General features: G+C 38.0%; 1 protein-coding gene across 1 annotated transcript in view; it reads right to left on the bottom strand.

Moving 5' to 3' along the window:
* Nucleotides 1-1,012: 1,012 nt before the first annotated feature.
* The window catches only part of LOC126262531 (cartilage oligomeric matrix protein), a 472,157-nt gene continuing 446,344 nt past the window's right edge, over nucleotides 1,013-26,825 (bottom strand). The window contains exons 21-23 of the mRNA XM_049959203.1: nucleotides 23,905-24,088; nucleotides 3,968-4,205; nucleotides 1,013-1,442 (exon numbers count right to left, since the gene is read on the bottom strand). Of these exons, the coding sequence (XP_049815160.1) occupies nucleotides 1,354-1,442; nucleotides 3,968-4,205; nucleotides 23,905-24,088 (511 nt within the window). The 3' untranslated portion in view covers nucleotides 1,013-1,353. The remainder of the gene's footprint in view (nucleotides 1,443-3,967; nucleotides 4,206-23,904; nucleotides 24,089-26,825) is intronic.

The raw sequence follows: 26,825 nt of genomic DNA, 5'->3' as shown, positions 1-26,825 counted from the left end.
TTGAAAGTAAGGGGGGGAAACGCAATGGAAATAAATGAAAGGTGCAGAAAAGCAGGGCAGTTCTACAAATGCATTAGGGGGCTTATTTGGAGCAAGGAGGTGCCACAGAAATCCAAGGGAATTATATACTGAACCTACTTTGTCCCCATATTGGCATACGGAAGTGAGACATGGGTAATGCACAAAAGCGACAAAAGTAGAATACAGGCTAGTGAAATGAAGTTCCAGAGGAGCAGGTTGAGTGTAACAAGACGGGACAGATTGCGAAATGTGTATGTGAGGGAAAGACTAAAGGAGGAACCAGTACAGGACAGGATAGAAAAATCAAGACTGCAGTGGTATGGACACATGAAGAGAATGGATGAGGGAAGAATTCCAAAGAGGATGTTTGATCCGCAACTGGAGGGGTAGAGGCCCAGAGGAAGACCAAGAGATAGATGGGTGAAGGGAGTGAAGGAATGTGTGACGAGAAGAGGAGAGAACTGGATGAAGGTGGAAGAGGGGGAATGGTGGAAAGACAGAACACGATGGAGAGGCTTGTGTTCCCGACAGACCCAGCCAGTGGCTGGAAACTGTCCAAGATGATGATGATGATGATGATGATGACTGTAGCACAAGTATTGTTGGCACTAGTGCTATAGAGAGACAACATGGGTATTATTATGGAAATATCAGGACAAATTATCTGAAGCTAGATTTATAAAGTTTTATATTATGACTGATGTTTGTTGAAGTTTTCTGTAACGGAGAGTAACACTGTATTTGTTAAAGATTAGGTAGATAGTTTGACAAATTAGAGTGGTTCAGAACAAAAATAATGTATCAGACAACTGGGTGGAATAAAGTTTTTATAGAAAAGATATAGACCTTAAAAAGGCGTTAATGCACACTATGTTTGATATATCACATGTACATTATTCGCTAATTTTTCTGCAGATATGCTCCATTTTAAAATCATGACAATAAATTACCCACGAGAAATACCTGTAGGGTTTCAGAGTTAAATATGAGCTATTAGTAAAAATTTAATGTCTCTTCCACAAAAATATTTTTTCTTTTTATAATGAATGTTCCACGTTATTATGTGTCAGTAAATGGAAGAATTTTTTTCATTACTGATGTTAGTTCATGGAACCTTGTCACTGTAACAGTCCCATCAGTATTTGGCAATGGATTTGTGTTGCTTAATCACTTCATTCCTGTGCTTCATTTACAACACTGTCAAAGAGTTCATCTTGAGCACGTTGCACACAAAACAATTATTTGACTCCATACTCTGAAAAATCTTATGTTTCTCATGTTTGAAGCACTATTTCTCATGAAACAGTCATCTCACAATTTCACACTCTTTCTTCACGTTTGGGGTGGCCTGCTCGTATCAACATGGACTTCTTGTCGGAGTCGTGGTGGCAGTTCCCTGTATATTGCCTCTGGTACATTATCTGTTAAAAGAAAAGAAAATTAAATGAAAATTGCAATTACACATCTCCATAACAGAAGATATTCTAAGGAAATCATTGTATTGCTGTAAGGTATTGATGGGACCAAGAATCTGAAAGAGGTGGGTGGGTGTAGGGGTGGGGGGTGGGTTAGCAGAGGCCATTGCCATTTGTCTAATTTCATTTAACTCCTGTTACAGGAATGCCATTTTCTTACATAATGACAACCACCATACGCTTTCCTGTTGTGTGTTACTAACAAAATTCTTGTTTACATTTTTAAGTAGGGGCCAAGAAAAAAGATGACATATCTGAAAATGAGTAATTTCATCAAAAGTAATTTCCTTTTGGCCTACTACAGTCAGGAAAATTCAATGACTGGTTTGTAGTATGTCTGTAAGTGCATAAAAAATTGATAGCTGAGAGGGCTTATTCACGACATTCATTCATCATTTCTTTTCAAGTGCTTCCCTCTGTGACTTCCTTGAGTAATCCTCATGACTTACATTTGGTTACTTAATTTAAAGACCTTTATGTCATTTTGATGGTGCAAATGCAACTACAAATATAACCTCAATGAAATATTTCTGAGTCCACAAATTTCATTTTTGTGTACTTGTACTGAATTTAAGTAGTGTTTAAATACTTCCATTTATGCTCAGTAACATGCAAAAAAGTTGGGATGGGTGTAAGTAGTTAATTTTAAATTAATGGAAGAAGCTCAAAAATATAAAATTCTATGTTCAGGATGAATTCGCTTTGCTGATAAAAGCTATTGAACCCACAGCAGGCAATCATAAAGATAGTGCAGGTGAATCAACACAATGATGTTTTTTGTAACATGATTGTGGAGTGGCAAACATTACAAGAGCAGTCTCAAATCTGCTCATAGCTGCATCGAGAATATCACACTTAAGAAAGAGTCCACCATATTCTCCGGACTTTTTATCACCTTATTGCTCCACTTATTCCCACACCTGAGGAAACTTGCTGCTAGAAAACTTTTTGATCGTATTAACAGGTTATGCAGTCACAGATTAATGTTTTGTAGACTTTACATAATTGGCCTTCAGTATTTGAATCTATGTACTGGACAAAATCCGATGACCTAAAATGACAGTACATTGAGAAATAAATGCATTTTTTATCTAAAAATAGTTTTTTTTCACTCCAGGTTGAGAACTTTTCATCTACATACAACTTCCAGGTTGTACGCCTAATTTTAGGACTAATATAACAAAAAGATTTTGCGTGAAAATGGAAATTATTGTTACATCTTGAGTACAGATCAATTCTAACTGAACTCAGTCATATGGAAGCTGGGTTAGTGATTTCATTTTTCAATGTTACTTAATATAAAAATTACAAGTTTATGGATTTTTAAATCAAGACAAAAATTCTGTTAAGTCAGAGTTTGCTTTGTGAGTACCTGCTAAAAATGCTTATTGACATATGTTATGGAGCCATGCTGTCCATCAATTTCAGGATTTTCGTGTCCGCCATATCAAATTTTTAACTGTCTTAGTTTACTGTTTTCCCAGTCTGATTATCTAAGGCTAATTTTTTTGTAGATTATCTTCGACTATCCAAGAAAATCCCTATTTTATGTTGTCTCAACACTTCTGAAATTATATGTTTTCCTCCATGGTATCACTTATTTTCTGAGCAGTGCAAATAATTCGACTATTGATAAAACTATACACATTTTCTCCAACATCAAAATCAATCTTGATGAAGTAAGCTAACCTCAAAAAATCAGTAAACTTTTGTTTCTTCCATTAAATTAGTGTAAGACAAATTTATTTGATTGGTTGAGTGCAATGTTCAGTTCACCTGCTCACATTGTAGTTTTGAAGCAACAGCTTTTGGCTCTCCATGACTTTGTTGTTTGATTTCAAGACTCTTGATCTTCTGTTCTGAGGATTTTTCACGTAACTTGGCTCCATTTAAAAAATTATAATGATTTAACACAGGTAACATGAAGAACACATCATCAGATCTGTTTCTGAGTGTGAACACCAGTGGAGCCTGTGCACTGTACAACCTTGAAACTCAATTTTACCATTGTTTCTTAAAATCAACATTTTTCTGTTCAGTTTATAATGCAGTCTTCCCACAGCAGACATTAAACACTTTTTATCTTATAATCAAGCAGTGGAGTCGTGTTGCATTTGCTTGCATGCTTGTGTGTGTGTGTGTGTGTGTGTGTGTGTGCGAGAGAGAGAGAGAGAGAGAGAGAGAGAGAGAGAGAGAGAGAGAGAGAGAGGAAGCAAATATTTCTACTCTGCTAATTGTGTCGCTGCTGACTTCATAAGAAGTACCTTCAAGTTACTTCTGGACAAAATAATAGTATTTTGCAATACTGTGATAAGTTAGATTGCTACATGATTTAGTTTCCAGAATTAATTTCTGCTAAAGCATCTTCACAAATATAATTAAATATGTTTAAGGTAAGTTTTTTTTGTTATTCCTTGTAATTTTTGTCTTGTTTGATAGCTACATAAAAGGAAAATATTGACTTAACTTACCATTGCATCTGTACACGAGATCTGACCATATTATCATTTCTTGAGAGAAGCAGAAAACTCCTAGTCTTCCACCCTTTAGTGACGAGTCGTAGATGTTTCCAGAGTCTGCTACCATATGCTCTCCTTCAAATATACGAAGACGGATGAGTCCTATTCGTGGACGGTGAAGCAGCAGCCAGCGATATGCTACTTTCTCTTTCCAACCAACATTTCTTGGATCTTTCCACAATAACTTCACCTGTTAATTAAAACCATGACGATATAATCTAATTGAAAAAGTTTGTAATGCAGTAAGTGGAAAAATATCTTCCTATTGTTGATGTCGGAGAACTCAAACTAGTTAACTGGAGTTGATTTATACAAATTGTGCTAAGTTGATGAGCTCTGTTATATACATCAACTTTTTGCTTTCGTATTCTTGTGATTAAACTTCAGTGTATATAGAGGTGAGTGTGTTTAAAATGTCTGAAACATAAGTGCTACAATTTGATAGAGAATGTGTCACACACTTCTTGCTTTCAATGCACACGCATGCATGTGTGTGACAGTTGCATACAAAACCTACAAATTTAGTTAAAAAATCTTGCTAAAATGAATTTTTCACAGTAGCTTATACAGTGTAATTAGCCAATAACTATTTTAGGAACATGCTAAGACTTACCACCAATTTAAGGAGTCCAGAGACTATGCAGATTTTAAAAATTTGTACCAATATCGTCTCATCATGACATGAAATGTAGGGCTAACATTGGAAAAATCTGTGTATTCTCTCTTGTCAAGATATGATAGGTTTAGCTAAACTTACTGACACAGTTATGTGACAGTGTTGGTGGTTTCTGTCAGAGGAGATACTATTTGTAATCAGAAGCTCCCGTATTCAGATGAGTAAGAAAGACTTCCATCAAAGAACGATGGGTTTGAAAATCACAACTTGTTCATTGGTCACAGCCACTCATCCTGCCACTTCCAAGTAACTTTACTACTCATCTGTGTAGAAATGAAATACAAGAATATGTCAACTGTGATGATATTTGGTCCACAAAAGCATCTTTAGATGCTGTGCAGCTGGTTCATTTGTCCAGATTTTCAAATGTCTTTTCACCTAGAAGAAAGAGATCGACCTAACCTGTCCTTGCTGAAGAAGGAAAGCATCTTACATGTTATGAAACACTTACTGTATTAGTTACACCTGACTAATAATGCATTGGCACTTACTGAATCAGAGCAAAAGTACATACACTGCTCAAAATTGATGTGCCGCCAGTGCCTAGGCATGTTGACTGTAGCATGGCTAGCAGGCCGCAGCCGATGCACACGCCTGATGCCGTATGACTGCTGTTGGCCACGGCAGAGCCTTACACCTAATGCCGTTTGCCTGGGCCGCTGATGGAACATCCAACACTAAGTGTGCAGTGAAGCAAAACTGCTGAACAGTCTATATGATTCCCTTGGTTAGACTCATCAATTTAAATGTTTATTGAATAATGGTGCTCCATTTAAATGTAAGATCTGGATTGGAAGAAAAGGTATCTCATTTACTTTCCTGTTTCCCATGAAATCTAAAAATAACTTGAAACCTGTCAGTAGTTACTGGTCATTTACTCACCTCGTAACATTGTAAAATGTTCCTGTGAAGTGATGCTTGCATAGAAAAAACCTCTTGTGGGGGCACCTTCTGTAGGATCATATGAATAACTGTGGAGTGATACCATCTGAGGTGAGCTTGCTTGTGTGAATGAATGATGTGTGTTTCTCTTTTTCTGATGAAGGCTGTGGCCCAAAGCTTATGTGTAAATGTCTCTTAAGTGTACCTGTCTGCAACTTAGTGTCATCTTTACAGTAAGCAGTAATCCATCTTTTCCTGAAGTGTTAATATTCATACCTGGAGTTTCCATTGTTTGATATATTAAATTTAGTTATGATTACTATGCTTGTAAGTCAAAATGCTATGGTCTAGATGGCGGTAAAAAAGTGTGTATATGAAGAGATTTAATATGAAACTGTTTTGTATAGATGATCTGCTAAACAGGCCATTTTCCGGTAGATCTTTGGATGGGAAAGCGATATTTAAAGGGTTATTTAGATCTCCTTAAAATGTAAATCTAACAACTAAGGGGTGTGGGACAAGGCTCAATGATTTGGCTTACATAACACTGAATATTTCAAAATAATTGCAAAATAATTTTGATCAGCTTCTTCATTGTCTAGAACTGATCTATAAGCTTGAATACTAAAACCCCATGAAAAAAATAAATAAATAAAATAAAAAAAGAAAATGTTTGAGAAAATTGGAAAACAGAAAAACTCCCAAGAGGGTAGAAGGTGGCTTTGATACATCCACATCATAACAAAGGTAATAAATGAAATGTTTACAACTACAGAGGAATTTCTTTGCAATCTACATCTACATGTACATCTATACTGTGCAAACTTCCGTGAAGTGCACGGCAGAGGGTACGTCCCATTGTGCTAGTTATTAGGGTTTCTTCCCATTCCATTCACACGTGGACTGAGGGAAGAATGACAATTTGAATGCCTGTATGTGTGTGCTGTAATTACTCTTATCGTGTCCTCATGATCTGTATGTGAGCTATACATAGGGGGTTATAGTATATTCCTAGAATCGTCATTTAAAGCCAGTTCTTGAAACTTGCTTAGTAGATTTTCTTGGGTTAGTTTACACCTGCCTGTAAGAGTCTGCAAATTCAGTTTCTTCAGCATCTCAGTAACACTTTCCCACAGGTCAAACAAACCCATGACCACTCGTGCTGCCCTTATGTGTATACATACAATATCCCATGTTAGTACTACTTGATGTGAGTCCCACACACTTGAGCAATATTCTTGAATGAATCTCACAAATGATTTGTTAGCAATCTCATTAGTAGACTTGTTGCATGTCCCCAGAATTCTACCAATAAACCAAGGTCTATCACCTGCTTTACCCATAAATGAGCCAATGTGATCATTCTATTTCATATTCCTACAAAGGTTACATCCAGGTATTTGTATGAGTTGGTCAGTTCCAACTGTGACTCCTTGATGTCATAGTTATAGGAAACTATGTTTCTTTGTTTTGTGAAGTGCACAACTTTACATTTCTGAACATTTAAAGCAAGTTGCCATCCTTTGCAACACTTACCAAGATCTGACTGGAAATTTATGCAGCTTCTTTCAGACACTACTTCATTATATGTCATCTGCAAAAAATCTGAGGTCACTGTTATCGCCCGCAAGGCCATTAATATACAACATGAACCACAAGGGTCCCAACGCACTTCCCTTGGGCACACCTGAAGTTACTTCTACATCTGATGATGACTCTCCATCCAAGAGAACATGCTGCTTCTGCCCTACAAAATGTCCTCAATCCATCTACATCTACACCTACATGACTACTCTGCAATTCACATTTAAGTGCTTGGCAGAGGGTTCATCGAACCACAATCATACTATCTCTCTACCATTCCACTCCCGAACAGCTCGCGCGAAAAATGAACGCCTAAACCTTTCTGTTCGAGCTCTGATTTCTCTTATTTTATTTTGATGATCATTCCTACCTATGTAGGTAGGGCTCAACAAAATATTTTCGCATTCGAAGAGAAAGTTGGCGACTGAAATTTCGTAAATAGATCTTTTCGTAAATAGATCTCGCCGTGACGAAAAATGTCTTTGCTTTAATGACTTCCATCCCAACTCGTGAATCATATCTGCCACACTCTCTCCCCTATTACGTGATAATACAAAACGAGCTGCCCTTTTTTGCACCCTTTCGATGTCCTCCGTCAGTCCCACCTGGTAAGGATCCCACACCGCGCAGCAATATTCTAACAGAGGATGAACGAGTGTAGTGTAAGCTGTCTCTTTATTGGACTTGTTGCATCTTCTAAGTGTCCTGCCAATGAAACGCAACCTTTGGCTCGCCTTCCCCACAATATTATCTATGTGGTCTTTCCAACTGAAGTTGTTTGTAATTTTAACACCCAGGTACTTAGTTGAATTGACAGCCTTGAGAATTGTACTATTTATCGAGTAATCAAATTCTAACAGATTTCTTTTGGAACTCATGTGGATCACCTCACACTTTTCGTTATTTAGTGTCACCTGCCACACCATACAGCAATCTTTTCTAAATCACTTTGCAACTGATACTGCAGTGCTTGGAGGAGCATTAAAGACACCACCTTCATAAGTTATCCAACTTACTGATCCAGTCACAAATTCCACTTGATACCCCTTATGATTGAACTTTTGACAGTAAGCGTAGGTGTGGTACTGACTCAAATGCTTTTTGGAAACTGACAAATATTGCACCTACCTGACTGTCTTGACACAAAGCTTTCAGTATGTAATGTGAGAAAAGTGTGATTGGGTTTCACATGACTGATGTTAGCGTTGGTTAGCGTTGAGGAGGTCATTCTTTTCATGATATCTCATTATGTTTGAACTCGGAGTATGTTGTAAGATACTACAACATGTCAATTTCAGGGATATGGAACAGTAGTTTTGTGGATGACTTCTACTACCCTTTTGTAGATGGGTGTGGCCTGTGGTACTTTCTTCCACCTACTGGGCATGGTTTTTTGTATGGGGGATCTACAATAGATCGTATTTAGAAGAAGGGCTAACTCATCCTCAAATTCTGCATAGCATCTGATAGGAATTCCTTTGGGCCCTGGAGCTTTGTTCAGTTTGACACTATTTCAGCTGTTTCTCAATGTCACTGATTTCATTCAGCTTTTCCGTGGTATGAGGATTAAATCGGGGCTATTCTCCAGGGTTTTTCTTTGCCAAAGAACATTTGACAACAAAGTTAAGCATTTCAGCTTTAACTTTGCTACCCTCAATTTCAGTTCCTGTGTCATTCATTAGGAACTAGACACTAACTTTGGTGCCACTAATAATCTTTACATATGACCAGAATTTCTTTGGATTTTGTAAAATGTCATTTGACAATATTCTGCTACAGAAGTCATGAAGGCTTCACGCATTGCTCTCTTGAAAGCCAAACATGTTTATTTCAGCATCTCTCTGTTTATAGTTGTATGCTTTGTTTTACACTCATTTTGTGTAGTCTCTGTTTCTTTTAAAGTTCCTTACAGTGACTACATACCATGGGGGGTCCTTCCCATAATGAACTGTTTTACTGGGTACATATCTATCTAGTGCATGGTCGACCATTCTTATAAACTTGAGCCATAATTCTTCTACTTGCTCCTGCCCTGTACTGCAGGTTTCAAGTTCCTCACTGAGATATGACACTAATGATTTTTATCTAGTTCACTGAACATATGTACCTTTCTTACTGTTCCATATATGCCTTTCTTATTGTTCCAGAACCACATCTGTTCCCTGTGCAAGATACTACTACTCTGCATTACCTGAAATTCTGAAATTGAATCTCTTGCTGTCCAGTGCTTGGAGGAGCATTAAAGACACCACCTTCATAAGTTATCCAACCTACTGACATCCTACTGCCACACCGGGGCACCACTTCCAACCCTTTTTGTACCCACAGTGTTCCTCCTTGTCCACCCCTCATATCAGCTAAACCCTATGTAGCCATCCTTTTCAACTTGCCCCATCCCCAAAAATTCCCTACCAGCTCTCCACCATATCCAGAGCCAAAACATTCCCATTACACTGTTTTTACCCTTCCATCAGAACCCTCGGCTCCACGGGAGTTTCAGTCCTATCAAAAGGCCTCACTTTTAGCCCTCCACCCAAATTTAACTATGCTGAATTTATCAAAGACTTACTCTCCTCCCAATCCTTGCAATGGATGCACTTCTTTGCTGCCAATCCCTCCAATCAAATCCACCCTAATTTCAACATTGAACCCTGCCTCTTTCAGTTCATACAAGCATCCAACTGTGATCCTCCCGCCCCACTCCCTCCCTCCCTCCCTCCCACCTAACCACCTGCTGGTCACCTTCCAGGAATTCCTTATCTCCAACATAGCCTCGCCATCCTTCCCCAGAACATCAACCTTTCAGTAGAAGAAAGAACACCCATGCACAACCTCAAAACAAATTGTGACTTAATCATACTACCCACAGACAAAGGTTCCACCACTGTTGTTACGAATCGCAGTGACTGTCTAGCAGAAGGCCTCTGCCAGTTATCTGACTTCTCCACCTATAAACTCTTGCCAGAATGAACCCATCACAAAAGTCCAACACAACCTCCAATCCCTGCTTAAAGCCTTAGTCCCAGAACATCTCCCCTGAACCCATTTCCCTCCTCAACCCTATGACACCCTGCACACCCACCTTCTACATGCTCCCCAAAATCCACAAACCCACCAATCGTGTACATCCAATTGTGGGTGGTTATTATGACCCCATTGAAAGAATTTCGGCCCTCATTGACCAACACCTCCAACCAATTGTCTGTAATCTAGCCTCCCACATCAAAGACAAGAACCACTTCCTTCACAACTCTCCACCATCCCCATCCATTTACCTCCTGGATCCCTACTCATCACTGTTAACACCACCTCTCTATGCACCAACATTCCTTGTGCCCATGGTCTTACCGCTATTGAACACTGCCTTTCCCAATGTCCTTCAGACTCCAAACTCGCTACCTCATTCCTCACACACCTTGCTAACTTTATCGTAACCAACAACTATTTTTCATTTGAAGGGCGGGTATATAAACAAATCCGTGGCACAGCAATGGGCACCTGCATGGCACCCTCTTATGTCAAAATTTCCATTGGCCATCTAGAGGAGACCTTTATATCCTCCCCAAACATCAAACTCATAGTCTGGTCCAGGTGCAATGATGATATCTTCATGATTTAGACTTCGAGACAAGACACCCTGCCTCCTTTCCTTCATAACCTCTACACCTTCTCTCCCATCTGTTTCATATGGTCCTCCTCAACCCAACGTCCCACCTTTTAGATGTTGATGTCCTCCTCTCTGATGGCTCTATCCACACCTCTGCCCACATTAAACCCACGAACCACCAACAGTACTTGCATTTTGACAGCTGCCATCCCTTTAATACCAAAAAATCCTCTCATGCAGCCTGGCCACCTTGAGACAGTGTATTTGCATTGACAACAACTCCGTTGCTCAATATACTGGGGGTCTCACCAAGGCCTAAATGGATAGGCGCTATCCACCTGTCCTAGTCTGCAAACAGATCTCCCATGCCATTTCTCCTCACACCTGCAATCCTCTCACCACCCCCAAAAACCAGCTACAAAGGAGAGTCCCGTACATCACCCAGTACCACCACAGGCTGGAACAACTGAACCACATCGTTCACCAGGGCTTTGATTAGCAATCATCATGTCTTAAAATGAGACACATCCTACCCAAGGTACTTCCCACCATTCCTAAAGTGGCGTTCCATTGCCCACCCAAAACTGGGGCCAAGAGCAAAGTTGACCACTCTGCGGCACAACATGCAGCTGAACATAACACACTTGATTTCAATGGCTGCTTCACTATCCGAGCCATCAGGATCCTTCCTTCCACCTACAGCTTTTCTGAACTGTGCAGATGGGAGCTATTGTTACAACATTGTCTCCTCTCCCATAATTATTCTTGCTCCAACCAACAGTAATATACTGCCCCCACACACTCCACCCAGCAGTTTCCACCACTTCCGTCCTACATCTCCTCCCAATTCTCATCTCCCACCTGTTTATTTGCAGCCCTCTGCCAATGCATCCACCTGTCTTTCCCCACTCCTCTCCTTTTTTGCTCCTTTTCTATCCCCACCTCCCTGTCCCCAAACCTTCTGATGCTGTGCCTGTTGGCATTCTAGTCCCTGCACACTCCACCAGACAGTGTTTGTCTCTCTCCCCACCTGTACACTATTATCCCCACCTCCTCCAGACTGTTGCTTGCATCCCACATGATAGTTGCATTCCAACCAGAGATGCTGGAATTGGTGGTAATGTGTGTGAGAGGTGTGCTTGCTGGTGTATGTGAATAGTGGGTCTCTCTCCTGACTGATGAAGGCTGTGGCTGAAACACTATTTAATTGTGCCTCTCTGCACATAACATGTCTTCTTTATGGTAAGCAGCAATCTGTCTGTTTTAGTTATCCTTTGTATTTTGGTAATCACTGTTGTCATAACTGCATCATAGTCACTAATACCAGTTTTGATGTGGACATTCTCAAAGAGGTCAAGTCTGTTTGTTGCATTAGATTCAATGTATTTCCATCGTGAGTGGCGTTCCAAACTATTTGTTCTAGGTAGTTTTAGAGAAGGCATTTATTAATGTTTCATATGATGTCTTATCACACCTGCCAGTAATGAAACTGTTATTTTCCAGTTGGTTGTTGGATTATTAAAGTCTCCATCAGAGATTACAGTATGAATGAGGAACTTAAATACAAGTGAACTGAGGTTTTCTCTAATGTTTTCGTTTACATCAAGAGATAAGTCTGGTGGGTAATAGAAGGATCCAGTTATCATTTTGTGTCCACCCCTGATACTGAGTCTTGCCCAAACAATCACACTTGCAGTTTCAATTTCTATGTTGATGTATTTGAATTTCTTCTCTACTACGACAAATACACCACCTCCATTTCCCTCTAGCCTATCCTTTTGATGTGTGCAGATGTTAGAGTATAATGACTTTTCTGGAGACTAGAAATCTACTCTGTAGGAATCAGCATGGGTTTCCAAAAAGACAGTCGTGTGAAACCCAGCTCGCGCTATTCGTCCACGAGACTCAGACGGCCATAGACGCAGGTTCACAGGTAGATGTCGTGTTTCTTGACTTCCGCAAGGCGTTCGATACAGTTCCCCACAGTCATTTAATGAACAAAGTAAGAGCATATGGACTATCAGACCAATTATGTGATTGGATTGAAGAGTTCCTAGATAACAGAACGCAGCATGTCATTCTCAATGGAGAGAAGTCTTCTGAAGTAAGAGTGATTTCAGGTGTGCCACATGGGAGTGTCATAGGACCGTTGCTATTGACAAAATACATAAATGACCTTGTGGATGACATCGGAAGTTCACTGAGGCTTTTTGCAGATGATGCTGTGGTGTATCGAGAGGTTGTAACAATGGAAAATTGCACTGAAATGCAGGGGGATCTGCAGCGAATTGACGCATGGTGGAGGGAATGGCAATTCAATCTCAATGTAGAAAAGTGTAATGTGCTGCGAATACATAGAAAGATAGATCCCTTATCATTTAGCTACAAAATAGCATGTCAGCAACGGGAAGCAGTTAATTCCATAAATTATCTGGGAGTACGTATTAGGAGTGATTTAAAATGGAATGATCATATAAAGTTGATCATCGGTAAAGCAGATGCCAGACTGAGATTCATTGGAAGAATCCTAAGGAAATGCAATCCGAAAACAAAGGAAGTAGGTTACGGTACGCTTGTTCGCCCACTGCTTGAATACTGCTCAGCAGTGTGGGATCCGTACCAGATAGAGTTGATAGAAGAGATCGAGAAGATCCAACGGAGAGCAGCGCGCTTCATTACAGGATCATTTAGTAATTGCGAAAGTGTTACTGAGATGATAGATAAACTCCAGTGGAAGACTCTGCAGGCTCAGTAGTTCGGTACGGGCTTTTGTTAAAGTTTTGAGAACATACCTTCACCAAAGAGTCAAGCAGTATATTTCTCCCTCCTACGTATATCTCGCGAAGAGACCATGAGGATAAAACCAGAGAGATTAGAGCCCACACAGAAGCATACCGACAATCCTTCTTTCCACGAACAATACGAGACTGGAATAGAAGGGAGAACCGATAGAGGTACTCACGGTACCCTCCGCCACACACCGTCAGGTGACTTGCGGAGTATGGATGTAGATGTAGATGTATATGTTTAATTTTTCTCCAAAAATCTCACTGCTATATATTTCAGGTATCAACCAGCTTTCCATACCGAGTATTAGGTGAGCTTGACTGTTTTTCAGGAAACTTCGAACTCAGGCACTTTGTTATGAATACTTCAGCCATTAACCACTAGATTTTTAATACTTTTACCTGCAGGAGGCATTTCTTTTGATCTTACACTGACAGTCCTGGTTTTTCTACAGCTGTCATTATCTGGATTAGATGGAGAGTCACCTAATCCAAAAAAAACTCTTGTGTCCTCCCACACACAGTCCACTACCTGGATAGCAACCTCTGAAGTGTAGCACACACCTGATTCTTTTTGGGGGAACCTCCAGTTCTTAACTGTTTGGCACAAGTCCAGGAAGTCACAGCCTCGCTTGTCACAGAACCTTCAAAGTCTCTGGTTCAGTCCTTCCACTCAATGCAGAACCAAGGGGCCACGATCAGGTATGTGGACAATGATGCAAATTGTGAGCTTGATTGAAACTCTGTGTGCAAGGCAGATCTTCTCAACCTTCTCTGCCAGTTGCTGGAATGATCAAAGTATGACTTTGGAGCCCAGATGACAGGCATCATTTTTTCTGATGAGTGCCACACTCTGCAGTTGGTTGCATTCTGTTACCTCAAGTGGATGCTGGAATAGCCTCTTCAACATGTGGAATGAGGTGCCTGGTCACACACTCTGAGTGCATCTGGTGTCCTTTCCTGTCCCTTGTTGCCATTTCCTAGATGAGTATGATCATTCACTGTACATTTGAACTACCTTTTTGCCTTTGCCTCCATTTGACACTGGATGAAATAGGTTTCTTCAAAACAGTTGAAGTCCACTGGCTCAGTTTCAGTCAAATACGGTACCTTGAACTTGTTGGTTAGGTAGTTGCATATAACATATTTTCCAACATTATACTAAACAGAGTATTAACAACACTAGAGAGCAATTTAGGTGAATATCAGGGTGGTTTTAGGAAGGGCAGATCATGTTGTGGACAAATATTTAAACTGAAGTCAATCGTTTGCCACAGATTACTGAATTCAAAAGATGTTTGTTGATTTTCCAAAGGCCATTGATTCCATTGACAGAAACTATAAGTAAAATAAAACTATATGAGTGGAAACAGGTTGATACCCCTTTCAAGTTCTTATAATATATTGCCTGAGTGTGCTGTAGGAAAATGTAAAATGCTCTCTAAAGCTTTACGCATGGAGTACGAGGGATTTTTGGGAATTGGTTTTTTATTCCTCACAATGTTGAACTATTAATAACAAAATTTAAATATATTTAAACATTTCAATTTATATGCATAAAATAAATATATTCAATTTAGTTACAATTATAACCCTTGTTAGTGAAAAGGCTGTAGGCCACCACATTGTAGCAAATTGGTAAATATTGCATGAGCTGCGACTGGTTGACAGCAATCCATTCATAAATACATTAAATTTATAATGACATCTTTCACGTATACACCTCTCTCCAGTCAGCTTTTTGCGGGAATACCTTGAAACTTTATGCTGTCTGTCAGTTTATTACTCTGCTTTCCATATCGTTCACTGAGATCAGGTAAGTTATTTGGTGTGGCTAGTTGTGCATGTTCACCTATCAAAATGTTGTCCTACTTTCTTGGGTATTTAGGTGGGAAACTGAAAAACAGAACTCACATTATAAGTGTTAAGTAACTTTTTTAAATTGTTTCTTTTATCTGAATGTTTCAGGAAATTAATATTAAAATCTCCACAGTTTATAATTTGCTTTTTTGTATGCTAAGTAGCTTAATAATGACTAAAAAATTTTCTATGAATATTTGGAAGTTTCCCAGTTGGGATCTACATTCTATAATAATTATAAATTACTTATCCGATAGCAGCAATTCACAAACATGTGCTTCCAGTTGTTAATCTAAGCAGAAACTACTGGTTTCAATAGATCTGAACTTGATTTTGTTTTTTACATGTATCACAACCTCTCCTTTGTCCATATGTCCCATGTGGAAATGGGATGCTAATTTATAGCTGTACATGGATTCCTGTATTTACACAGTGCTCAGACAGAAATACTATATCAAATTCCTTTTGATGTTCTAGAAGCTGTAAACAGATAAGAAATTCATTAACTTTGGTTTTTAGTCCTCTAACATTTTGTGCATAGCTGGAAGCTGCTTCACAGTTTTCTTTTGTATGTGATACTTCATTTTTCTTAATCTCTTTTAAAGCAAGGGTGAATGTGGTATTTAACCTAAGGGAAAGCTCACCTCTCTTAATTGTAACCACAGGAATTTTAATACTGGTGATTTTCAGCTGACAGTTCAACTATTTATTATTCATCTTTCCCTTTCTGATTATGGTTTTTAATTTATTTATTTAAAAATTTCCAACATGATGGAGTTGAAGAAATCTGGGAACAAATTAAATGTGGTGTATATAAATCGCCAGAAAAGATTGTTGGGAAACTAAATCCAAAAACAAGAGGTAATTGATTACAGATGATTTTATTCAGCTTATCAAAAAGAGAAGGATGTGTAAAAATGCAGCTGACTAACAAGGAAAAGGTGAATAAAGAGGGCTAAGGAGTTTATCCAATAGATAAGCTACAAAAGCCAAAGAAAGTTTTCTTGAGGAAATGTTCAGAGCAGTAGAAGAAAATATGCTAAATGGAAGAAATTATATAGCATACAGAACAGATTTTTTAAATTATTTATTATTATTATTATTATTATTATTATTATTATTAACAAATGCAAAACGATATTCTCAGGTAGAAGACAAAGAGGGAAAAATGCTGTTTGGTGAAGGCATAGTGCAAAGATGGAAAGAATACATTGAGCAACTGTGTATTGGAACACCTTTATTGGAGGATGTAATACAAAAAGAAGAGGAAACAGGTGAAGACAACAAAGGAGATGACATTCTGCAAGAAGACTTTGAGAATTTCTTATTGATATACAGGAGAACAAGAGAATGGGATTAATGATAGCCCTGCAGAACTAATCAAGAATATTGGTGTCATTTGAGTTCCAGAAAAGCATCATGGATCCTACACTAAAGATTAGATTAGATTAGATTAGATTTACTTTCATTCCAATTGATCCGTAGTGAGGAGGTCCTCCAGGATGTGGAACATGTCAGAAAAACAACAATACATGACAAATATTTACAATTAAAACAAATAAGCTAATGTACCATTCCACAGGTCCCAAGTGGAATGATCGTCATTTTTTAATGAACACTAAGAGTAATTTTACAAATACTAATGCACTGAATTTAAAATAAAATTTTTTTTATTTATTTATAAGGTAATACAACTACTGTAATACTTATTTACAATGAACACATTACTGCACTGAAATGGTGCAGAAGTTATGTTGTACTTATATACAAATCAGTTGGTTTTACTAAGAAATTCATCAATGGAGTAGAAGGAGTTGGCCACCAATAAATCCTTTAGGCTTCTCTTAAACTGAATTTCATTGGTTGTTAAGCTTTTTATGGCTGCTGGCAAGTTATTGAAAATGTGTGTTCCTGAATAATGCACACCTTTTTGTACAAGACTAAGTGACTTTAAATCCTTGTGAAGATTATTCTTATTTCTAGTATTGATTCCATGAATTGAGCTGTTGGTTTGAAAAAGTGATATATTTTTAATGACAAATTTCATTAAGGAATAAATATATTGGGAAGCAGTAGTTAGTATCCCTAGTTCCCTAAACAGGCTTCTGCAGGATGTTCTTGAGTTCACACCACATATAACTCTCACTGCACGTTTTTGTGCCCGGAAAACTTTAGCTTGGCTTGATGAATTACTCCAAAAAATAATCCCATATGACATTATGGAATGAAAGTAAGCATAGTATGCCAGCTTTTTCATTTTTATATCCCCTATGTCTGACAAAATTCGCATTGCAAACAGAGATTTGTTAAGACGCTTCAGCAGTTCTGTGGTGTGCTCCTCCCAGTTGAATTTATTATCAAGCTGTAATCCCAAGAATTTAACACTGTCCACTTCTTCTATCTTCTTGTCATCGTATGTTAGACATATACTCTTGGGACACCCCTTACAAGTTCTGAACTGCATGTAGTGTGTTTTTTCAAAGTTTAGTGACAAAGAATTGGCTAGGAACCAGTGATTAATGTCCACAAATATTTTATTGGCTGATCTTTCTAAGACTACATTTGACTTGCTATTTATTGCAATGTTTGTATCATCGGCAAACAAAACAAACTTGGCATCTGGTAATGTTACTGATGAAAGGTCATTGATATACACGAGAAAAAGTAAGGGCCCCAAAATGGAACCTTGTGGGACCCCACATGTAATTAGTTCCCAGTTGGATGAGGCCTGATAGCTTGATACATGTCTCTTTCCTAATAACACACTTTGTTTCCTGCCAGAGATATAAGATTTGAACCATTTTGCAGCATTTCCTGTTATACTATAATATTCTAGTTTACTTAAAAGGATATTGTGATTTACACAGTCAAGTGCCTTTGACAGATCACAAAATATACCAGTTGCCTGCAATTTTTTGTCTAATGAATTAAGCACATTTTCACTGTAAGTGTAGATAGCCTTCTCAATATCAGAACCTTTTAGAAATCCAAACTGTGACTTTGACAGTATGTTATTTGAGATAAGATGGTTATAAAGACGACTGTACATTACTTTTTCGAAAATTTTTGAGAATGCTGGCAACAGTGAAATTGGACGGAAATTTGATGCTATTTCTTTATCTCCCTTCTTAAACAGTGGCTTAACTTCAGCATATTTCAGCCATTCAGGAAATATTCCACTAATAAACGACTGGTTACACAGATAGCTTAATATGTTACTTAGCTCAGAATCACATTCTTTAATTAACTTTGTTGATATTTCATCATACCCACTAGATGTTTTTGATTTTAAAGATTTTATGATGGACATTATTTCTGTTGGGGTAGTGAGGGTCAAATTCATATTAAGGAAGTTACTTGAAATGTCTGGTCTAAGGTAATCCATAGCAGCATCTACCGAACCTGACAACCCCATCTTGTCAGTAACAGTTATAAAATGTTTGTTAAAAAGTTCTGCAACACTATACACATCTGTCACCAATGTATCATTTACTCTTAATGCTATTTGTTCCTCTTCATGCCTGGTTCTACCGGTCTCCTCCTTCACTATATCCCATATTGTCTTTATTTTGTTATCTGATATGACTATCTTTTCCTTGTAATATATTTGCTTTGACATCCGTATTACAGTCTTTAATATTTTGCAGTATTTCTTATAATGTGCTATAGCATCAACATTGGAAATGTTTCGGAGTGACAGATACAGTTTTCTTTTTGTTTTACAAGATACCCCTATTCCTCGAGTAATCCATGGCTTCTTTGTAGACTTTGCTCTAACCTTGGTAAGTTTTGGGGGAAAGCAGTGTTCGAATAAGGTAAGCACTTTATTAGCAAGAATGTTATATTTTTCATTCATGCCATGAACGCTGTAAACATCAGTCCAGTGAATGTCTCTGAGGAGTGTCCTAAAATAATCAATTTTTGGCTTACTGATTACCCTTTTGAGCTCAGATTTAACAGATTTTATATCCTGTTCAGTATTAACATTTAACAGAAGGAACTGCATGTCATGGTCTGAGAGGCCATTGACTATTGGTTTTGTAATATAATTTTGTTCATTGGACTTTTCTATAAAGATATTATCAATGGCTGTTTGTGAGCAAGTGGCTATCCTAGTGGGGAACTTTACTGTGGGAATTAAGTTGAATGATAGTGTTACTAACTCAAACAAGTTCTTATTGGGAGAGTCTTTAAGGAAATCTACATTGAAATCACCAGCAACCACTATTTCTTTGTTTTTGGTTGTTAAATGGGCCAGTACAGCTTCAAGGTGGTTGACAAACAGATTAAAGTTACCTGCAGGTGCTCGATATACACTTAATATTATGAAGGATTTTTTGTGAAATTCTAATTCTGTTGCACATGCTTCCATATGCTGTTCTAGGCAAAATTTATGAATGTCTATGTTCTTAAATTTATGACAGTTCCTGATGAATGTGGCAACTCCTCCTTTCTCCATTTCTGATCTACAAAAGTGAGATGCTAACCTAAACCCTGTAACACTTAAAAGTTCTATACCAGTGGTCACATGATGTTCAGAGAGGCAGATTATGTCAGCTGGGTTTGAAGACTCTAATTCATCTATGCAGATAGTTAATTCATTAATTTTATTTCTCAGTCCTCAAATATTTTGATGCAATAAAGATAGCTGACATTTCTCATTGACTGAGTTAAGATTGGGTGGAGTTAAAATATCTGCTGACAGTTGAAAATTCTTAACCAATGGCTGTTTATGCTGATGTAATAAGCTGGAATTATGTTTTTTGATTTCTTTCTCAAACTGAAGATTTGTCTCAGTTCTAACCTCTCTTAAAATTTGCTTTCTTTCTGTCCTCCCTACCCTAAAAAAGGGTCTTTTCTGAATCCTATAACCACTGGTATTTTACCACTCATGATAGTGCCTCCCCCCTTTAACTTTCCTGCTATTTCCCCAGCCAATTTACCCTTCCCCTTCCTGTTGAGGTGAAGGCCATGCCTAGCTAAAGAAGGTAGTAGCTACAGAATGTGAACAGTACCAAACCTTAAGCCGAATATTACATGCATCAAAAATTTTCATAAAGATAATTCTGAGGAGAACTGAAGAGAAGTTGGAGAATATGCTGATTGAAGCTCAGATTGGATTCAGGAGGAGACTAGGAACAAAAGAGGTGATTCTGGCACTGAGGCTTCTTATCGAAAAGCAAATACAGAAAAATAAAGTACCTTATACTGTCTCTATAGACCTGGAATAGGCATTTGATAATGTTATCTGGCAAGAGATGTTCAGAGTGCTGAAGAAAGAAAGTCTTAAATACAAAGACATGTGGTTGATACTCAGATTTCATAAGAATGGAGTGGCTGTGTTTAGCAGTTTTCATCAGGAACAAGAAGCAAAAATTAGAGAAGGCATGAGACAATGATGTGCAATCTCTCCTCTTATTTTCAATGCTTACATCCAGAGAGCTATAGACTAAGATTGCAAAATTGCTGAGGTGAGGATCAAAATCAATGGGCAGAAGACAGACATACTGCATTACGTAGATGATATTGCTATGATCACGGAGACAAAAAAATCTCTAGAGAAGGTCCTCAATACAATTGAAAGGCTTTTTCATAATTAGTTCAATAAAAGAATAAACAAGCAAAAGAATAAAGTGATTGATGGTATGCAGTAATGAAGAAGAATATGAACCTTTTAGAATATGAATTGGAAGAGGGGAGCTAGAAGTGATAAAGAGTTCACCTATTTGGAAAACATGCTCACAAGGGGTGACAGAAGCCAAAAGAAATTGTGAGTAGAATACAGCAGGCCAAAAATGGCATTTAATACGAGAAAAAACTTACTCAATAGTAAGAACATCAGTCATGAAATAACGAAACGGTCATGAAAGCATTTGTTTCGAGTGTGGCCCTATATGGGTATGAAATTTGGACAAAAGGAAAACAAAAGAGAAGACAAGGACACATTTTCAGACACAACAGCATCAAAGGAACAATAACAGAAGGAGCTGTTGAGGGAAGGAATTACCGGGTCCAACTAAGGAAGACAAACATGCAGCACATTATGTAGGATGTCGGATGCTCTACACAGGTGGAAATAAAGAGGATGGCAAACAGAAGAGGAGAATGGCATGCTGCTGGAAACCAACCTCAGGGCTGAACACTAAAGAGAGAGAACAAATTTAACCAGTAAGATTAGGCCTTCTCTTACATCTAGCTAGGCATTCTACAAATTTTAAATTACATTACAAAAAAGCATCTAATATGGAATCCAACGTTCAGAAATTACTATGACAAATAACACAGTGGGAGCACAGATTATATTCCTTCATGCGAGGTACAACAATGAAGGTAGATTTAAAGCAAGCAGCAACGGGCATGAGAGAAGGATGGAATCAGGAGAGAAAGAGGAACTGGATGAAACACAGTTAAAGAAGATAACAGAAAAGGAAGTGATGTGACTGATTGAGAAATGAAAAGAGAAATGAACATACTTAAGAAGATGGGTGCATTTACTTTACTGTTTTGGCAGAGGGATACTGACCTTATATGTTGATTTTCTGGGGAAATGTTATGAGGTTGAAAGAAGGAATTGCTTCAGCTGCTTGTTAAAGACAATAGGGTATTGAATTATGCACTGAGTGAATGGTAATTGGTTCCAGAGGTAGACAGCTGTAACAGAGAGGGAGTTTGTGAATGTTTTTGTTTTATGGGTGAACACAGCTAGGTCACCAAATAGGTGAGCCCATGTGCTTAGATTGTGATAACATGACAGGTAGTCAATCTCTGATGTGAGATACTGTGATTCAAACACACTGAGGAGCTCCTATCACCTGGCCAAGGCTAGCATTAGATTTTGCACCACTAAACAATTTTTTCTTGTATTTGCTAAAATATCCAGTTACTCATATAATAAGTAAGGGAAATTACTGTCAATCTAAACAGAACCCACATATCGGGCCAAACCAGATAAAACTTGGATGTGGCGGTACCTCAAAAGTTCCTTGCTATTAACTGCTTTACCTTATCAACTGTCCACACCATTGGCATGCAGCTTACCTTTTGCAACAATTAGTTTTATCCCCTGCAAATCCTAAATGTTTGCCATCCTGTTGATGTAAGTGTCAAGATAAGATCCTTACTGTCTGCAGTGTATAATGTTACAATCGGTTGCTTAAGCAAGTCCAGGACTTAAAGCAACAGAGGGCTTGTGGCATGAACATTCCTCCAGCTTGGAAACCCTGTTTTCTTTTCCCATTACCCAAACCCAGCTAACAACTCAGTGATGGGGCTCCCTTAGGTGCTTGGGATTTGGCACCATACAGGGGCACATGTAGCTTTTGAAAATTATGAATGTAGTCAATACTATTGATATTGTGAACAGAGTCCCCTGATCTTGATATCAAGATTCAATGAACATAGTAGCTCATATTATAAGTGCATTTTGTAGGAAGTTTAATGATTTCCAGCTAACCAGGTAATGAATTTCTTCCTGAATACAAAACAGAATATAGATAAGGAATATGCAAATTACAGCTACTAGAGGGAATATCAGGTGCACTTAAATGTATGTAGGGCCTAAGAAATGGTAAATTCTTAACTTAAATTTCATCTGTTTCCTAGAAACAGAAGCTAAGAACAATGGATTGCCACAACAGATGTTCCAGATTTCAAGAACTGTATTTATTTAACTAGCATTCAGCATGGAGCAAAAATTTTATTCAACTGAGGTATAATGAAGAATTTTAGTTTTCAAAGAACAAGGAACTTTTTTCTTCACTTAGATTGTTATTTATTTATTTTCACTACTGGATGTGTCTTATGAAGCCACTGTATAGTGAATATCTACAGAAAAGCATACTTACATTACTGATACAAAATACAAACTCGATGGTGTGAAGGTAAATAAGTGGAAAAAATAATTAACTTTAAATTTGCCAATTGTCTAAATTGGTAGGATCTTCACAATCTGTGTTGGTTTACAAGCCATTAAAGGTGATTTGACAGTCTTGAATTTTATTTTGTCCATATAAGGTGGAAAATATGCCCAGATATAATGTTGACCCAAGAATAATCTCTGTGTATATGTAAAGACAGGAACTAACAAAATAAAATAATTAAAAGATATATGAAATGAAGAGTCCTAAAACTTTCATTTCAGTTAGTGTGAAGGTAATATGAATAATTTTATCTGCCAGTGTGGAAATAGCATGAGTAATCTTAATTTGTATTGGTAACATAAGTATGCTTCTCTGTACAGATATTCACAGACAGTGGCTTCATAAGCTGAAACTGGGTAAAAACAAAAAAATAAAAAGCTGCCTAAATGAAGAAAAAAATTCTGCATTTGTTCAATAAATATTTGGTCGTGGTACCCTCAATGAAGAAGATGTAAAACAAATTAGTTTTCTCTGGAACAAGATTTTATTGCAGTAAGACAAGGATATGTGTTGGATCAAGAATCAGAAGTGAGAAGCTATGGTTCTGACAGTATGGTTATAATACCATTACTAACCTGATTTTCTGTGTCTCCTGTATGCCAGAGTGAGTTCCTCAGCATCTGTCCTGGTCCTGTGCTGGAATCCACCAGTTTCAGCTGAATACCTGGTTCCGCAACCGCTCGGAAAGGTGTAGCTTGCCAATATGTCTGTGTATTCTTCTTCCACATGACTGTATAAAATTTGTGATTGTTCTGATAACTGAAAAAGATCATTAATTTTTAATGAAATTCAAAAGTAGGAGGAGTTTGTTGGATGAAACTGACTGTTGGGTTGAATCTCTAGATTTTTAAAATAAGACAAAGATTTTGTGATATGTTCTCAAAATCCAGAGAGATTATCACAGTCCACTGATTTCTCCTGTCAAAGTAATTTAAAATTCTGCAACTCAACTTCTGAACTTATTTTTAAATTTCCAAGTCTATGTGTCCTGCTCCCAAAGTTCCTGTATTGATGGCTTGTAGGTGAATTACCCTCTTCTTGCAGAAACATTCATTATTTACTTTAAGTTTCAATAGATTAGTATTATTATAGAATACATTCATTTCTCTGATTCGTGTTTCTTTGCCTGAAGGATTAAATATTTTGGTAATGGAATACTGTTACACTAAATTCTTAGAGAACAGCAGCTTCAGAGGTTATTTCTTAGTACCATGCATCGTTCTGTCACTCTTCCCATGCCTGAATGCATAAGGCTGCTTGCTGGAGAGGCAATCAGTCAGTCATGCCACGTAGACAGTTCAGAAAGGCTATAAAATGTTTCTACAAAGTGCTCCTCACTGAGAAGTTAGTTACGAACTAATAAATAATAATAATAATTATTATTATTATTATTATAATCATCATTTTCTGGAACTGTTTTCTCCCATAGTTGGTTCCATTTGGAATATAAACTTCACCAGCTAATCCTGTTCTCCCACCAGCTTTCTGTGATTACTCTGGTCCAGTTCTCATCTCTTTTGTCAACACATCCTCCACACATTTCTTTTGCTTGTCTATCCCTTTTTCTTCCTTTCACATTTCCATTTCATTTATATTCTTGGGAATCCCCTTGTTTTCTGTTCTCTTTAAGTGTCCATACCATTCTAGTCTTGATGTTTCTGTTCTGCTCTTCGAGGGTCCCTCTTTCACTATTTCCCTTACCCTTTCATTCCCCATCCTCTCTCTCCTTGTTACTCCTAATCTACTTCAGAAGAATTTCATTTCATATGCTTGTAACCACACACATGACACTTTGCAGGAATGGTTTTGCCTGTATGCCACATTCACTGATCCTTTTATTTCTTCCATTCTCCTATATCACACTTCCCAAGTACTTGACACTTTCCTCCTTCTTGAACTGTTCACTTCTAATCCTTATTCCACTAGTTGCTCTAGGTTTGTTTTTAGTTGCAACCAGAATCTCACATTTGTTTGCATTAAATTTCATTCCAGGCTTTCTCACAGTTTCATCCATAGCATCCAGCTGTTTCTGATTCTCCTCCTCCCTGTTACCCCAGATGATCAAGTCATCTTTGAACACCATCACTTTCATCTTGTCTTCTTCAGTCTTTTGTGCCAACTTAGTCATGATCTTATCCAAAACCACAATGAAGAGGATAAGTGACAAACCTTTGTTCAGATTCTAAAAAAACTAAACTCCACCCAAACAGGCCACGAAGGCCCAATGGTACCAACCAGCCTCTTTGTCATCCTCAGCCCATAGGCGTCACTGGATGTGGATATGGAGGGGCATGTGGTCAGCACACCACTCTCCCAGTCTTATGCCAGTTTACGAGGCACGCCACTACTTTTCAAACAGGTAGCTCCTCAGTTTGCCTCACAAGGGTTGAGTGCACTCTGTTTGCCAACAGTGCTTGGCAGACTTAATGGTTACCCGTCCAAGTGCTGGCCCAGCCCGACAGCGCTTAACTTCGGTGATCTGACGGGAACCAGTGTTAACACTGCAGCAAGGCCATCAGCTTGTTCAGACTTTGCTTTCCAGAATACTTCCACAGTGTGGTGTCAGTGTGACTTCCCTGTAGTTTCTTCAGTCCCTTCCTCCCTTTCTTGAACTTGGGGATGATTAGTGCCCTCTTCCAATATTTTGGAGTCTTTTTCCTCATTCTGCACCAACCTTACCACATGATACAGCCACTGTTTCCTAACCTCCCCCTCCTGCCTTCACAATTTCAGCATTTACTTCATCCATTCCTGGTTCTTTTCCTCCTTTGATTTTGTACAGTGCCGTTTCCATTTCTTTCTATGTCAGGACCTTCACTCTCCACCCCCTCCTTCCCAGAGTTTACTTCTACCACCATTACTCTGTTATCATCATCTCCAGGTCTGTTCGAATTTAGCAAGTGTTCAAAGTACACCTTCCACATTATATTCAGTATCTCTTTGTTATTAACTTCTTTCCCATTTTTATCCATCATTGCATCCTCTCCTCTTACTTTTGACCTTTCCATATAACACTTTCTTACCTCTGCTGCTATCTTCTCCCATCATCTTTGTCCATTCTTCCATCCACTTTCTTATCTCCTCAGCCACTGTCTTATTTGCCTCTTTTTCCTTTTTCTTGTAATCCTCTTTTGCTAATTATGATTATGAATAAATCATCTCTCTGAAATAAATATGCTTTGCAGCTTAGTGTATAAACTAACCCATTGCAAAATATTCATTATATTATTACATTTAAGCCTTGTAAACAAATCAGAACCGGTATTTCTCTCATGGCAAACCTTGTAAGTATTTGAATTGTTAGAGGCTTGCAGTCTCTTTTTTTACATATATAAACTGTCTTTATGTGCACATGTATCTCTTTTTAAGTTTCTCCAAGCTTTTGTCAAAATACGCTGTAGCTGAATGATGCTCATTTGATAACTATGTACTTATGCTGCACTGATCAACTTCAGCTTTATTTTTTTATTTTTCAAGTTCCAATGCAAATAAGGTG

Source organism: Schistocerca nitens, chromosome 6 (genome assembly GCF_023898315.1).
Source record: "Schistocerca nitens isolate TAMUIC-IGC-003100 chromosome 6, iqSchNite1.1, whole genome shotgun sequence".
Taxonomy (NCBI): domain Eukaryota; kingdom Metazoa; phylum Arthropoda; class Insecta; order Orthoptera; family Acrididae; genus Schistocerca; species Schistocerca nitens.
The sequence above is the reverse complement of the archived record's forward strand: the minus strand, read 5'-3'. Positions and strand labels throughout refer to the sequence as shown.